General features: G+C 32.3%; 1 protein-coding gene and 1 pseudogene across 1 annotated transcript; one reads left to right on the top strand and one right to left on the bottom strand.

Moving 5' to 3' along the window:
- Window positions 1–6,704: 6,704 nt before the first annotated feature.
- LOC137830789 (small nucleolar RNA R71) lies at window positions 6,705–6,810 on the bottom strand (annotated as a pseudogene).
- A 4,864-nt stretch (window positions 6,811–11,674) lies between these two features.
- Window positions 11,675–14,818, top strand: LOC137828779 (WAT1-related protein At5g07050-like). Its single transcript, XM_068635462.1, has 7 exons — window positions 11,675–12,184; window positions 12,414–12,476; window positions 12,555–12,671; window positions 12,832–13,066; window positions 13,268–13,426; window positions 13,532–13,683; window positions 14,413–14,818. The coding sequence occupies exons 1-7, from the start codon at window positions 11,976–11,978 to the stop codon at window positions 14,543–14,545; spliced, it is 1,068 nt and encodes a 355-aa protein (XP_068491563.1). The 5' UTR covers window positions 11,675–11,975; the 3' UTR covers window positions 14,546–14,818.
- The last annotated feature ends 2,268 nt before the right edge of the window (window positions 14,819–17,086 follow it).

Here is a 17,086-nt window from a genome sequence, read left to right on the forward strand (position 1 = left end):
CCTGCCTATGACAGGTGCTGAGGTCCAACCACCGAGCACTGACAACTCTGAGTACTCTGATCCAGTGTATATATATATATATATATATATATATATATATATATATTATAATATAATATTCAAGCAATTCTTTACTGGAGAAAGTCAAACTTTTCTTTTTCACGAGTTTCTTTGTTTTTTATAACTAGCTCTTTTATAAATCTTCTTTTTTTCTTTCTTCTTCCACTCTGTTTACTTTGATACCAAACATTCCATTACCAAAACTGGTTACATTCGTGAAGTTCAGTAGAACATAAAAAAAAGTTGTGATAGATTAGGTAAAATTTACAACTTCGTTCAGTCAGATAATGAAGCACTAAGTTGTAATCTTGACGTATTTTCATAAAAGTAAATTACAGATTTTGTTTGGTGTTGGTTCCCAACCGAATAAAAGATTTGGGTCCTTTGATGTGATGTGGTTTATTGAATGTAATACGTTGCTGATTTATATTCTCAAGGCATTTTGATTATTCCCTCTAAAAGTGTCTCCTAAGAAAAAAAAATAGTATAGATTTTCTTACGTCCCGAATGAACTTTATGCTCCCTATTACAAGAAATTTTCACATATGAATAATTCGATCCTTTGATTTGATCCTTAGTTAGCAATGGATCGATGTGTATATAGCTGTTTTTTATGCTCTATGGCCTTTCGATTATTCATTGAGGTTAAGGTTTGAAAAGAAATGATAATGTTCTCTTTTGTTACCTTGATTTTTTTTATTTTTTTTATTTTTTATTTTTTTTTATCAGCAAAGAATTAAATGAAATTAAAAGGGACACTTCAGGGGTGTCCCAACTCTTATACAACCCGACTCAGAACACACACATTACATAGAGAGGCATCCTACGCCCCATTCCACTATAACCACCCTCCATCACGTAGCCAGAGGGACCACCTGCACAAGGCTGGTAGGCATAGCAAGCACTAAACCAGCCATCCAGCTAACCCAACAGACCAGAATTACACATAAACCATTATTGCACTAGTTTCATTCACCAAACTAAAGGGCATTGTTGGCAATATCAGCGAACCCACTGCAACTGTCTCTAACCACTCACCCTCCAGGGATGGCCCAGCCAAAGCACCAGTCCAGTTTCAGCTCACTATCTCATTCCCCCCAACTCTCCTCCTGGCAGCGTTCACCCGAGACCACCTTCCTGGGAGCAATATTCAGCGATGCATATCCGTAACATAGAGTCCAAGAGAATCAATCCAAGAACAGCACAACGCCTCTATTACCAGCCCCTTACCAAGCTTATATACCTACACACCCAGCCAGCCAGCAGCATCGCTCCCTACTAAACCTCAGCACCCTCCCCAGCTTCTACATATCCATGCTTAACATAATTTGACCCAAACAACTTCAGGAAACCTTACTTAACAAAAGTCACCCGCGAGCAAGGTTATACGGTGCCCCAGCTGAGTTCACCCGCTGCTAGCAGAGAAGCATAACAGCCAGCTATATAAATCCATTACCTCTCCATATCTTCATCCATCCGAACGTGCTCCTTGGCAGCTTGCCTTTAATCACACACATGCGTTTGCTTGGGAGACCCACCACACTATTAGCCATCTTCGTCTAGAAACTGTACTCCTTTTGTCAGAACTCCAGGGTCAACAATAGCAAGTCATCTACATCACTGCCTCCCATTGGCCCTACACCCGAGTCTCTGGTAACCCCATCCAGCTGAATACCCACGAACTCCCCGCCTGCCTTCTAGCTCCACCTTTCTTCTTATTTAACCTACTACTTATAGCTGCTTAAACACACCATTGGGTTCAACACCCAGTCCGAAAGAGAGTAATTAAACTTAGCCCCTTTATGCTTTAACCACAACCACGATTTAAGTTCAGCTTTTTGGAAAACTTCTTCTTCATCTACCACATTTTGGTTGAACACTACTTCATTTCTCTGCTCCCACAAGCACCTAACAATAGTGGCCCATACCCCTTTCCAAATCAGATTCTGTTTATTACTTCCTTGGGTCAAGTGGAAGCTTTCAAAGTGAATCCGAACTTCATTATGTTGAACCCATAATAGTAGTATTCGAATTCTATTGGATTATAAAGTAGGAATGAACGTAATCACAGATGAAAAGTTTTCCAAATATGCATGCTAGCTGACTGGGATTGCCATATGCAAAAGTTGAATACATAACATAATTTCAGCATAAGCAAAATGAGCAATTTCCTAAAACAATTGTTTTCTATATCCTCAATTCGTTTACATGAATTTGTGGCTCAGGAAATACGAAGCATGCACTTGGTGGCATCTTTATGCTAGGAAATCCACTAAAAAAGGTTTCCATGGCATTGCATTATTTTAGTAGAAAAGTGAAGTGGAATTCAGCATCACATCCACCACAAAAACATTAAAAAAATATAAAAAATTATAAAATAATTTTTAAATTAATATCTAACATTAATTAATAAAATCTTAGCTACTAACTATTTATTTTTTAAATTAATCTTTATTAGTTTTTTACAGATTAATTTAAAAAATTAACTATTAAAAATTTGATAACTAATTTAAATTTTAATTTAAAAATTATTTTATAATTTTTTTTATAATAAAATTATTTTAATATCAATAATTTTTATATTTTTAAAATAACGTTTAACTTAAATAATATAATATTAATTATTTTTTATTTTTAAATTTAATTTGTATTTAATAATAATTAGTGACAGAGAAACAATAGTTCTCAGCACTTAAATGGGCCAAAGTAGCACTTCACGAAGATAAGATCATTTAGGTGTGCATAATAATTGCTCCTACAATGGGAAATAACTGTGGGTTTCTTTAAATACCTATGCCTAAATCCGAGGTTTGCTGTTAAATTAATTATTAAAAATATAAATTTTAATTTAGTTATTAAAATATAATATTCAGGTCTAACATCATGAATTAAATTAAATAGTATATTTCTAGACTACTGCGTGATATTCAGTGTGGAGAATGTTTAGAATTTTGAGACACTTGTATTTCTTAACAAACAATTTCTTTTAACCTTGTAACTAGCAAGATTAAATATTTGTTGTTACCTCCTTTTGACACAAGAAAAAAGAATGCAGTATAATTATATAAAAAATAACTAAAGTGATGTTATAGCCATTTAAAATTTCCACGTACAAAATTTATTTGGTAATACATAATGTTTAGATCATAATGAAAACATTAAGTTTGTTTTTTAACATATCAGGTACGAGTTGACTCAATGCACTACCATATTAATGGAATGTTAATACTTATCTGAATTTAATATTTTTTTTAATTCAAACTTCAGATGGTTTATATATATGTTGCAAAATAAACTTTATGTGCAAAAAACGAATGAAATATACGGGTGACTAAGAGTATGATGTAACTAATGTTTGGAATCTATCTTGTATTTTTATTACAAGTCAGAAGGTAAACAATCTGAAAGTATGATGTCAAAATTATGAACTACAATTGTAGTTAAGATTCAATTTAAAACTAAATTCAAGTCATAGTTAATAAATATTTACTTTATTGACATATGGTCAAAAGTAAAAATACAAACAAACCATGTGAGAAAGAATAAGAGTGACAGAAAAAAAAAAAGAAACAAAATTGTATATTAAGAAAATGTATTGTATATACAACCAAAGATAAAAGATTATGTATATATATACAAGACATTGGGAAAAATTATAATTGACTAGTAGTTACTTATGTGTTATTATCCTCCTTAAATTTATGGTGGGATTGATTGTTGCCTTAAGTTTATTTCTGAATAGATTGAAAGAAGTAGTGAAAATAGGTTTAGTAACGATATCTGCTACTTGGAAATGTCTAGGTAGATAAATGAGGCGAGCTTGTTTTTGTTAAATTTTATTTTGGAAAAAAATAAATATCAAGCTTAAAATGTTTAGTGCGAGAAGACATAATAGGATTTCTTGCTAGAAGAACTGCTTTGAGATTGTCAGAGTAGATGATAGGAATATCAAGCTTTATATTAAGCTCTTTAAAAAGAGAGGTAACGTATGTGATTTTAGAGATTATTACAATTATGGCTTGAAGTGCTATTACGAGAGACATCTTTTTACTTGTTTAAGCCTTAGGTTATAAGATTAGACCTGTTCTCGCCGGTTGACTCGCTTCGCCGGTTGACTCCAACAGTTACTTTGGTCCTTTAATCTTACCTGAGAATCATGCCTTCTTGGTCTAGAAACCTCTCACCTACAAGGATAAAGGGGCGCTCTAGCGGCCGTTTGCACTCCGACGCTCAAGTCAGTACTGGGGCAAAGAAATAGTAAGTGTATAAAGTAGTTTCAGTCTTAGAAACTGTGTACCTTGCTAGGGTTCTTAGCACCCTTTATATAGGTTGAAACTAGGGTTTACCTCTGTTCTGTTACCCATGTTTAGGGTTCCTCGGAGAATGTCCATGCCCCGCTATTACGTAATCTTAGCGTAATCTGGCACATAAGACTTCCCTTAACTGGAGTGCAACGACTAACAGAATGGCCGCCTGGGTACCAACTTGTGCACCAAAACTCTAGGGCCATCTATTCTGTGGGTGCCCTAAGCATTCACGTGCCATGCAACTTCCCTTGGAAACCCTAACCCTAATCGGGCCTTAGCGCCTCCAAGGGCTATTTACTCGTGTTGCGCCTGAATATGCTATACACACCACCTGCATGAATCCCTCGTGTCTTAGGGTTTCCTCACATATATCTAATGTTTTAACTGGTAACTAGTATAATTTTGGGCCCACCTTACGTGGCCCCATCATCGCTAGTGGTCAAACGACGCCCGAGGACTGGTCAGTACAAGACGCAAGATAAAAAATAGAATCTAGTGGTAGACTTCCGATCATCTAAGTCTAAACCCAATGAAGATCACTAAATTCTTGAATGGAGTTTATTGATGAAGGATGAAAACAAAGACCATGATGAATTATCCCAACAAGATAACATAGGATGTGTTTAACAGGTTTTTAGTGGTGCTCCTTTGGTTGGTACATATACCGAAAAATTTTGTTAATAGAGAAGGTGAGCTCAGGACGTGTTATGGTAACATATTGTAGTGCTCCAACAATGGACCGGTACAACTTCATATCTTCAAATGTAGCTTCTATGCCAAGAAAATTGTGTAAGGGACCATGATTCTTTAAAGAAATCATATCATGCAAAGAAGAAATAAGAGATGTTATATCATAAGTAGAGAAACCAATAATGATAATGTCATCTACATATATTAAAACAAAATGGTTGACATATTATCAAAAACGTGTAAACAATGATGGATTACTTTTAGTAATTAAATACTATATGGATAAGAGTTATGCTTAACTTTTGAAACCAACCTAATGGTTGTTGCATTAAAACATATTGTTCTAGATCTCCATGCAAGAAGGTATTGTAGACATCAGCTTGCCTGATAATTCAATTTTAAGACAACACTATAGCAAGCATGAGCTTGACTGTTGTTGGTTTAGGGTTTATGATTTGATCATAGTTCGCTTACTACAATGCAACTAATTCTTTGTTTATTTTGTTATTGATCATTGCCAACACACCCAATTCAACACTTTTGTTTATTGTTCTGTTGTTATATTTAGCGAATATTGTACTTGATAATTCACTGTTCCTTGTGGGATTGATATCCATCACAATTATTACTTTTATTTTTATTTTTATTTTTATTTTATTTTGATTTTAATTTTTTTTTGTTTTCTTATATTTTATTTCAGTTTTTTGTTTTGTTTTTACGTTTAGTTTTAGGTTAAGTAGTTTGAGTTTGCGTAGGTTTTATTTATTTATATTAATTAGTTATTAGTTATTACTAGTTTCTGTTCTATTTTTACGTAAGTTTGCATTATCTTTAAATGATTTGAGTTAGCTATTGCAATTATAATTGTCTGTTTTTGGTTTGTTTTAATTTAATTTAATTTTGTTTTTATTTTACTTATAGTATTTATTTGTTATTTTAAGTTAGTTATTTTATTGTACTTTTAAGTTTTTATTGTATTTTTGTTTTATATTTATTCATTTGTTATTGTTTTCTTTTATCTTGTTTTAAGTTTTTATTTTAGGTAAGTTATTATTTTATTTATATATATTTTTTTCTGAATATTTTTGTTATTTTTCTCTTAACGTCATTTTAGTGTTTTATTTTGATTTTGTTTTATTTTTATTTTATTTTGAAGATTTGTTTTAATTTTTATTTATTTTTATATTCAAATTTATTTTATTTAATTTGTTTTTAATTTTTTCTTAAAAAAAAGAAAAAAAAATACGCTCCTTTTTTCTCCACTAATATGTTTTAGGAAGAAAACAAGCATCACCTCCTAGGAGGACACTTGGAGATTATGTCATGTACCAAGGACCAAGACATTTTTCTAGTATTGTAATACCGGTTACCGCTAAGGTCTTGGAAATAAATCCCGATTTTCTCATCAATTTACAGCAATGGAACATGAGGATCCATGTTCACATTTGGATACATTTTATGAATTTGTAGGAACAATGGGCTTTCAATCAGGTAATCTTGAAAATGTTTATATGCGCTTGCTTTCTTTTTCATTGGCAGGAAAGGCTAATGAATGACTCAAATCACTTTCAAATCAAAGTCTCACTAGCTGAAAGGATGTAGAGGAAAAATTCCTGCAAATATTTTTTCCAATTTCTCGCTACATCAAAGCAAAGTCTGAAATCTCCATGTTCAGACAAGGAGCAGATGAAGTCTTTTGTGAGACATGTGAAAGATTTAAGATGATATTGAGAAAATGTCCAAATCATGGGTTTGAAGATATTGCACAATTGAGCATATTCCTTAATGGTATCAGATATGACATGAAGATGCTCCTAGATGCTGCAGCTGGCGACATAATGATGGCTCTTGATGTAGAATAGGCGGCAAGGATTATTGATGCACTGGCATCAACTGATTATCAAGCCCAACATGACGGACAAGGTCTTTAGAATAAAGGGTCGTTAGAAGACGCACTCTTGGCTAAAAATAAGATTATGAAACAACAGATTGAGCAACTAACTGCACAAATGGCTAAATTGCCCCAACAATTATATGTTGTTCATTCATATCAAAGCAGAGTCAATAAATCATGTGTGATTTTTGTGGAGGTGATCATCCTAATGGTCACTGTTCTTATCAGAACAATGCACCTGAAGTTGAGGATCCATCCATGCTTGAAAGAATGAGTAAAGTTGAAGGCGCCCTGGCAAAGATTGTGAGCGCGCAGCATAATATTATGAGAGCACAAGACAATAGCATGACCATGATTAGGAGTATAGAGATCCAGACGAGAAAGTTGGCCAAAAAAATTGCAGAAATTGCAAAGGGACAAAGTGACCAGTTTTTAATCAACAACCAAACCAACCTAAGAGAGCATTGCAATGAAATTGCCACCGAGCGTGGTAAAATAATAGGAGAGAGGGATGGTAAGATTGTAGGGGCTGAGAGAGAAAAAGATGAGATTGAGAGGGAAAAAGACGAGAAAGAGAGAGAAAAGAAGAGAAGTGAGGAAGAAAAAATTAAAAATAAGGAGAAAGGTGTTCTTGAAAAAGATTTATCATATCCTCATGCTCCTTAAAAAAAAAGAAGGACAAAATGTTTTTTGACAATTTGCTCCCTAAAAATTATTTTGCAAGAAATCTGAAGCAAGATTCAACACTTGAGAGATTTTGAAAGAATATGAGCTATATTGAAGAGAGAAATATAGAGTTGGAGGCTAGATACAAAGCACTTGTTTAGAAATGCTTGCCTAAAAAATCCAAGGACCCATGGAGTTTTAATCTTCTTGTGTTTATAGGTGCTTTATCAGTGGATTTATTGGATTTAGGGGCAAACATCAATTTAATGCCTTTGGCAACGCTAAGGAAGATAGGCGATTTGGAGGTGCAACCCACCAAGATGCAGTTACAATTGGTAGACAGATCCATCAAATATCCTTATGGCGTGGTTGAAGATGTTCTTGTAAGGGTGGATAAGTTCATATTCCCTGTGGATTTTGTTATAGTGGACACGAAAGAAGATGAGGAGGTTCAGTTGATACTTGGCATACCCTTTATGATAGTTGATGTTGACAAAGGAGAACTTCAACTTAGAGTTCAAGATGAGGAGGTAACTTTTAATCTTTTTGATGGTCTAAAGAATTTTAATGCAGGGGGAAATGTGTACAGAAGGATGCAACAAAGAGAGTTTTCCACCTTAAAATAAACCGGCGTCAAGTTAGATGACGTTAAACGAGCGCTTACTGGAAGGCAACCCAATCCATATTTTAGTTTTATATTGTTTTGTTACCTTGTTGATTTTATTTTTCAAAAAAAAAAAATTAATAAAAATTCTATATGCTTCCTAATCATTTTGCAAGTTATGTATTTTGACCTGGGGACAAGTTCTATTATTCAGGGGGGCAAATCCAACAAATGAAGCAAGACTGTAGATAAAAATTTTAACAAAAAACTAGATGACTTCTTAAGAAGAGAGGATTAAGCAAAAATATGGTTTTATCTTTCTAATTCTCTTTTCTTTTCAGTTATTTGAATTTTATTTTTTGTTTAGTTTTATTTTATTTTATTTTTATTTTGTTTATGTTTATTTGCTTATTTGCTTAGTTCTTTATTTGGTAATTTGAATAAATTTGGTTTTGTTAGTTTTATGTCTTGAATTAATTTTTTTGAATAAATTCCAGTTTTAATTTTATTTGTTTTCTAGTTTTATTTTTCTCAAATAAAAAAAAATTAGAATATTAATTTTGAATTCTGGAAAAAAAGAATTTGTGTTTAAATATTAGATAGTGATATGAATTAGACATATGTTAAAAAATAAAATATTATTGAATCCCTATTCAAATGTAGTTAAAATTTTGATACATGGAAATTTAACAATGTTGAACAAAGTGGTGTTCAAGCTTTGAAGAATCCAAACCCTTTGAAGGATGTTGAAGCCTCTGCTGTGCTTGGTGTTGTTGTGCTGGTTTAGCTTAGTTCTGGGGTAGTTTATATGTTGTAACCCACCCTTTGATTAAATCTAAAGCATAGGCAATCTCAATCTTTGTGAAAGTAAAATGTTGTCAAACTAAGTTAAAACAACTGATTGTTTTGTCGAAACAACCGATTGTTTATACTTAGGTGTTTTGAGAAAAAGATTGAAAACTGTTTTTAAAATGGTTGAACTGTTAAGAACCAACCGATTGTTTGTTTTGGGACCATAACAGAAAAACTGTTTTATCTTTGACTGAGCTTTAAATGTTTTAACTGCTTACGCTTCAGTCATTAAATGCTTTGACCAATCTTTTAATGCAATTTAAGAGTTTGTTAAGATTTGATAACAAACTACATCTTTGAATATATTCAGAAAAACAAATTTGACAATTAATCTTTGACAAGTTTTTTACTAAGAGTTTTTGAGTTTTTCAAAGAGCTAAGAATTGCTAAGAGTGTGTGATTGATCAAAGTTGTGGAATAGGATTCTGCTTGTATTGATTTCAGATTATCTTTTGTAACAAGTGTAATCCTTGTACTCTCTGTAAAACAAGTTTCGTTTCTGTGTTTGCTAAGATTGGCTGTGTGTTCTTGAGGGGATCAAGATCAACAATCTTGGTGTAGGTGTGTTGACCAAGGAGAGTGTGTTTCTTGAGGTGTTCAAGGTCATTCTCTTGGTTGTTGTGTAAGTGATCAAGGTGTGGTTGCTTAGTGGATTTCCTCAGGGTTCTGAGAAGACTGGATGTAGCTCTGGGTTTGGAGTGAACCAGTATAAACAACTGTGTACAATCTCTCTATCCCTATTTCTTTAAATTCAATTTTGTCATTTGATAACTGGTATAAACAACTGATTGTTTCGATAGAACAACCGATTGTTTTTCCAGTGTTGTGCATTTGCTTTATGTTTTGAAAAACTGATTTCTTAATCAAGGTTTTATTGAAGTATTTTCATTTTAGGCTTAAAATATTACGAAAATCTTTCTTAAACAATTCACCCCCCTCTCGTTTAAGGCCATATATTCTAACAAACAGGATGATTGATTAAGACAAAAAATGACAAGACAAAAAAGAATGAGACCAATTAAACCAAGTGAGAGTGTGAACCTTAAACAATTTTGAGAGTTTTACTGATGAATTGACAGTTGTGGTTGCTTAATTTTTATTTTTGTTATATCATAAAAGAGCATGAAAATGATTGAGACATTTGTTGTGTTAATTAGGAGCCCAGGACCAAATAGCCAACCTGTATATTGTTAGAATCCCATTTTTTTTATATATCTCCTTTGGGCCAAGACATTTTTTTGTTAATATTGCACCTTAACCTTTAATGATATATTTTCCTACCCTTTAGCATGATTAAGGAAGAAGAACATAGATGCAGTACATATAGAAAAGGAAATGGTTGGTTCTGATTGTGAAAGCTCAAAAAATTGAAAATAGGAAGAATTTTTTTCTATTATTGGAAAAAAGAAAAAAAAAAGAGAAACAGAAAAAGAAATAGAAATGAAAGAAAAGAGAGTCATCACCTATTTATAGATATTGTTGAACTCAAACCATTAAGAAAAATATTGAATAGTTATCATGAGTTATGATCTGAATGTACCCGACCATAATTGGAGATATGTACGAGAACAAAGAGAAAAAATGGCAAAATAAAATATAATTGTATTATAGAGAAAATATATTGTATATAGAATACTATGTACATATACTATACATGAGAAAAACTATAAGTGTATAGAAGTTATTAATGTGTTATCAAACCAAACTTTGACAAGAAAATGACTTCATAATAAAAAATTAACAAAAAATGCAATAATTCAAGATAATAAAAAAGTATACAAATAATTGAATAACAATTATTGTCTCATATGTCGATTCAGTCCGTGACAAGAGTTTGTTCAACTAAACAATTAAAACAATCCCCTTTAAAAAAGAAGAAAGGACAGACACCCAATTTTGGATATATAGATATATATATATGGTAATCTCCACTCATACTGTAAGCTATTATTGCTCAAGTGTTTCGTACCCGCCATTCATTAAAAGTTAATTGCTTTGGAGGTTACGTTTTGGGTAGAAGAAAACCAAAAGTAGTGACATATTTTCCTCTTTTGCTGATAATTTGACACTTTAAAAAATAAATAACAATTTAATAAATTTATATTTTTATTTATTCATTTTATTTTTTAATTTAAAATATTATTGTATTATTGTAAGAGGTTGTTAAATGGATTTTTTATAAGTAAGGGTGACAAAATGCATGGCTACAGTGAAATTGAAGCACTTAAATAAACTGATAACAGCAATCCACTTACCACTTTCAATATTATTATTTTAATATTTTTTTTATTATTTAATTTTAAATTTATTTTTTATAATATATAGTTATTTTTAAATCCTTGGTATCAAAAGTTTTGTATTGAACTCTAACAATTCTAAACCTATATTTTCCTTTAATAAAACATCCGAACATCTGTGGGTTATTTTATTAAAGCACTGAATTATTTTTCCCATATCAAATTAGTTGAGTAAAAAAATGAGTGGGATAACATGAGTGGGAGACAAAGCATTTAATAGGGTTAGCCGTAGTTTTCAGCCATATATCTTTTTTATCAGAATTCAGTTACATATATATAATTGGTGAAGATTCACTTTTTCTGTGTGGGGGCAAAAGGTGATCAAATTCAACAATTATAGTTTTTGTTAAGTAATGTTCAATCAGCATACTTTTGAAAATGATATTATATACTTTTTTTTATCATCCAGTATCCAGATGCGATTCTGAAGTCATAGTCTAGTCAGGAATTTTGAGTACATTTTTTGGGAATTTAATAAAGAACAGGAAACCGCATCAAATGCAATGAGAATCACATTCAACAAGCCCATCAACTATATTTTGTGTGTGCTGAGCCTTTCAGAGTTTCTGAATCACTTCAACTAGCATTAGCTAATAACTAAAGTTATGAAACAACAGAAAAGAGCTTCTCATGTGCACATATACAGAGAGTTAAAGCCACACCTGTTCATGGTTATAGTCCAGGTGGGCTATACCTTCTTATATTTCATCACTGAAGCCTCCTTCAATCATGGGATGAGTCCTCATGTGTACGTAACCTATCGGCATATTGTGGCCACGGTTGTGATGTTCCCTTTTGCATACTTTCTGGAGAGGTACATATATATACTTCTCTTCAAGAATTGATCTTCACTTGCATAACTATGCTTGACTTGTTTCGTGGAGGCTTTGAAAAGTACACCGATGCTTGCTTTATCAATTCTGGTTGCACTTTTTCATATCAAATTTGGCATTTTCATTCTTGATCAATTTCAGTTTATGCTAACAATTGAGTTTGTATTATCCTATAACTTTTATCATGTATTTGACTTTGTTTTCTTGCAGAGATGCTAGACCAAAGCTGACATTTGCTCTTCTCATGGAATTTTTTTTGCTTTCTCTGTTAGGGTAAGGACCATGCATGCTTCTAATATTCTAACCATAGGGAAATGTGGAAAATTGTTTTGTCTAACATGAAAATTTCAGGGTTAGTGTAAGCCTTAATATGTACTTTGCAAGCCTGAACTACACAAATCCGACCTTTGTTGCTTCAATGGTCAACACTGTAGCTTCCCTTACCTTCATTGTTGCAGTGGCAATCAGGTTTGCTTAATTCTTCATCGACGTGAATTTAGAGTTGTTTTTTTTTCTCAGCAAAGAAGTGAATTTAGAGTTGTTAAACAAAGGCTATATAGTAATGATATATATATATATATATATATATAATAGTATTTAATCCTTAAAAGAGTTGAGTTATATGTAGGTTTGAGGTTGTTGATGTTCGAAATCCTCGTGGTATTGCAAAAGTTATTGGGACCATGATCTCCTTAGCTGGTGTTTTGGTTATGACACTGTACAAAGGACCCATCATGAGAAATTTATGGCGCCCTCTAATCCACATTCCAGGGAAAAGTGCTGCTATCACCGAAGACTGGTTAAAGGGTTCAATTCTTACAGTTTCAAGTTGTGTTACATGGTCTTTGTGGTACATTATGCAGGTTTTCACCTTAACTCAGTCAAAACTGTTAGAAGTTTTATGTGTACAGTTTTCACGCCATGCATAAAGAAAGAGCTGGTTTGAATACACGTAGTTTAAGTAGCTAGTGGTTTGGTTTCTATTTTCTATTCTTATTGCTGCTCATTCTTCTAATTAAAATTGTTACATTTCTTAATTATGGCATGTTTTTTGTGGAATTCAGGCATCCACTTTGAAAAGATACCCTGCTCAAATCTCACTAACCACATGGATGTGCTTTGTTGGAGCAGCACAATCAGCTGTGTTTACTCTTATAGTAGAGCACGACTCTTCTGCATGGACTATGGGGCTGAACATTGACTTGTGGTCCACAATATATGGTGTCAGTATAATATAATAAGCTGTTAAATAAAGCGTATAAAATTTTTGTACCAACAAAAGGAAGCACAAAATCCACACTTTTAACGATATCAATCATTGATGACAGGGAGTTGTAGTTTCTGGCTTCATAATCTACATTCAACTATGGTGCACTGAGAAAAGAGGGCCAGTTTTTGTCACAATGTTTAACCCTATTTCTACTATATTGGTGGCAGTTCTAGCCTACTTTGTCCTTGGTGAGAAACTTTATTTGGGCAGGTAATAACCGATGCCTCATAACTGGAATCTTTTCTACTTCCAAAAATTACAAAGAAATGCAATTCTGATCACGCTAGTTTTAACATGATATTTTTTTTTTCTAATTCTATTCCAATATATCCCTACACTCATTAATATAGCTATTTTTTTTATCAGAAAAAACAAATTAATGGTACACTTGTCACATCCCTTATACAAGTATTCCTTATAAAATTACCATCAAAAGCGTACTAGTTTGCTTAAGTTAGCAATTAAACAAAAATAGCATAAAGCATTACAAGTTTAGGCTTCCTTAAAAAGAAAGCACTACAAGTAATAGTTATATACATACTTCCCCTGCATAAAACCGGCGAGTCTGGAGTCACTCATATAATATAAGTACTTTTGTTAAATCCAAAATACAAACCTTATCCTAAAAATAGGGAATAAGTAGTTAATTGACAATTTTTTGTCTCTCTTAATTAACACTATCGTTTTTTAATTAAAAAAGAGAATGTGCATGGTAATTAATAACACAGCTGTGTAATGAGCTAGGATCACTTTAATACTGCCAGCATAAAATAGTGACTATTGAGGAATAACACATATGAAAGTTATTAGCATATAAGGATCTTAGTCACATTATCCATGATTTAAAGAATGTGACATTTACCTAACGTATAACATGCAGAACCTGGAATGAGAAATTAACTAATACAATTCTGAAATTTGTTTGTGATGAATCTTCAGCATCATAGGTTCACTTATTGTGATAATTGGTCTGTACTTGCTGTTATGGGGCAAAGAAGGTGACAAAGTGGTTTGCATGAAGACCACAGAAAAATCACAGTGCAGTTCTGCAGACCCAGAATGCATAATATAGTCAGTTTAACTGGAAATGAAGAAGTGCGTCCAAGTGGGAAGAGAACAGAACATGTAAGTCATGAAGCTAGGTTTCCAAGTTTTTTTTGGGACAAACACTTTTCTGTAAAACAAACAAAGTTTGTTGCTTTCCAATCCTGTCAAGTATTCCTTTTGAAAATCACGTCGTGTTTGTGATTAGTAAAAGTTTGTAGCATTACTGTGTATTTGGAAATGTGGTTTGATGTGAAAAACAATGTTCGTTTGAAGCAATCTATACAACAGCTTTAAGGTATAATGTTTTTCCTTTTATTATGCACTGTTATGATAGGAAAAATTATTAGAGTTTTAATTAGTAGTTCAATGGAGGTTTGCTTTGCTTCTTCTTCTTCTCCAACTTCCCTATGAACATGCTGAAAGGATATGTGAAAGGTTTTCCAGATGTTTTCATATTAAGAAGATTGAATGTCAAAAAGCAAAGATTTGGTTTTGTAAGGTTTTAAAACCTGGTAGATGCTGGTATTTTTAATTTTTAGTTAATATTTATAAATATTATTTTATGATTATTATTCACAATTAGTATTAAAAGGTATAACTAAACAACAACAATGGGATTCGAAGCAAAATCTTTAGATATAACCAAAAAACTTTAATCTTTATACCAAATTATCAACATTAATATTGTTAAGTATTGCTACTATTGTTAAATATTATCAGATATTATTAATATTATCATATATTATTAATATTATCAGATATTAATATTATTAAATATATTAATATTATTCATATTATTAATATAATACTAACAATATTATTTATGTTAATATTATTAATTTTATAATACTTATAATATGTATTCCTATTAGTTATGGTTATTATTATTTATTATTATTATTATTTATAAATATAAATTATGATTTTATAATTGTTTATATTATAATAATATTTTTGATATTATGTATATAATTATTATGATAATAGTTGGTAGTTAATAGAGATTTGTGGGTTATAATTGACAAGTAATAGAAATTCATGGGTAATAGTTACTAGGTAATAGAAATTCGTGGGTAATAGTTTGTAGGTAATAAAGATCTGTGGGTAATAGTTGGTAGGTAATAGAGATCCGTCGATAATAGTTAGTAGGTAATAGAGATTCGTATGTATCAGTTGGTAGGTAATAGAGATCTGTGGATAATAGTTTGTAGGTAATGTTGAATTTACCTATGAATTTAGATCTATGGATAATATCCATAGGTAATGTTGTCCGTAGTTAATACTGAATTTACCTACGGATTCAGATCCGTGGGTAAAAATCCGTAGATAATATTGATTTTTTTTGTAGTGGGTGGAACGACTACCGAAGATAAGAGTGCGACAACTTCGTTTTCTTGTAATGCTGAAAGTAACAATAAAGGAGATGGTGGGTTATCAAGCATAGAAGCGGGGAGGAAAAGCTTGTTGGGACTCATTCCTATGATGATTTCAGCATCCAAATAGTGGGATTTAGATACTCAAAATCTCAATAATTATTTATGTGATAGTGCTGTTAGGAATTGTAATAGGCTGTTTTGGATGAATAAAGAGAATTATGAAGCCTTTAGAGTTTGGATCATCGGTAAGGAGTTGGGGTTCTCTTTTTCGGGTGAGGACGATGTTGTTATTGGTCGTCTACAAGCTATGGAGATGAAAGATAAATCAACGGTTAGGAGGGAGAGCACAAGCTAAGTGAAGAATAGTTTGTCTGATGATGAAGCTAATTAGTTTGAATATAAGGGGAGTAGAGAGAAGCATTAAAAGGAAATATTTGGGTGAGTTGATATAGAAAGAACATGCAGATTTGTGTGTCTACAAGAGACTAAGTGCAAGAAGTTGGGGCATGAAGAGATTTTTAAAATGTAGGGTACAAATGAAGTCGATTGGATTGAGAATGGAAATGATAATAGTGCCGGAGGGGTGATCACGATGTGAAGGAGAAAATGCTTTCTCCCCAATAAAATTTCTAATGGGTGTAATTATAGTATAATTGAAGGGATTGGAGGATAGGAGAGGCTTTACATATTAATATTGTTAACATGTATAACTCTGGTTCTACTACGGAGAAAAGAATCGTCTGGAAGGAGGTAAGGGAGAGGAGAAGGGTGCAAAATACAAAGGCTTTGTGTGTGGTTGGAGATTTTAAATCTATTAGGAGATCTGGAGAGAGGAGTAACGCAATGAATGAGGTTGATCACAAAAGGGAGATGAGAAGGTTTAATGAGTTTATCGAAAATACTGAGCTGGTTGATATTCCGATGATGAGAAGAAAATACACGTGGTATAAACCAAATGACTTGATTAAGAGCATAATAGATTGTATCCTTGTGTCGAAGGAATGATTGGATAAGTGGTCGGATAGCAAATATTATGCTTTAGACAGATCGGTGTCTAATCATTGCGCCCTAGTGCTAAAAACAGATACCACGAATTGGGGAAAAAAACTGTTAGGAGTGTGTGTTAGAAAAGATGACTTTAAACTAGAGGGGGGGGGGTGAATTGTTTAAAGGGGTTTTCGCAAACTTTT

Source organism: Phaseolus vulgaris, chromosome 7, assembly GCF_000499845.2.
Source record: "Phaseolus vulgaris cultivar G19833 chromosome 7, P. vulgaris v2.0, whole genome shotgun sequence".
In the NCBI taxonomy this organism is placed as follows: Eukaryota; Viridiplantae; Streptophyta; class Magnoliopsida; order Fabales; family Fabaceae; genus Phaseolus; species Phaseolus vulgaris.

Coding starts and splice junctions, on each gene's coding strand:
- LOC137828779 (XM_068635462.1), top strand. CDS start 11,976: ATGAAACAACAGAAAAGAGCTTCTCATGTGCACATATACAGAGAGTTA. Junction 12,672..12,831: donor ATTGTTGCAGTGGCAATCAG/GTTTGCTTAATT, acceptor AGTTATATGTAG/GTTTGAGGTTGTTGATGTTC. Junction 13,067..13,267: donor CTTTGTGGTACATTATGCAG/GTTTTCACCTTA, acceptor TGTGGAATTCAG/GCATCCACTTTGAAAAGATA.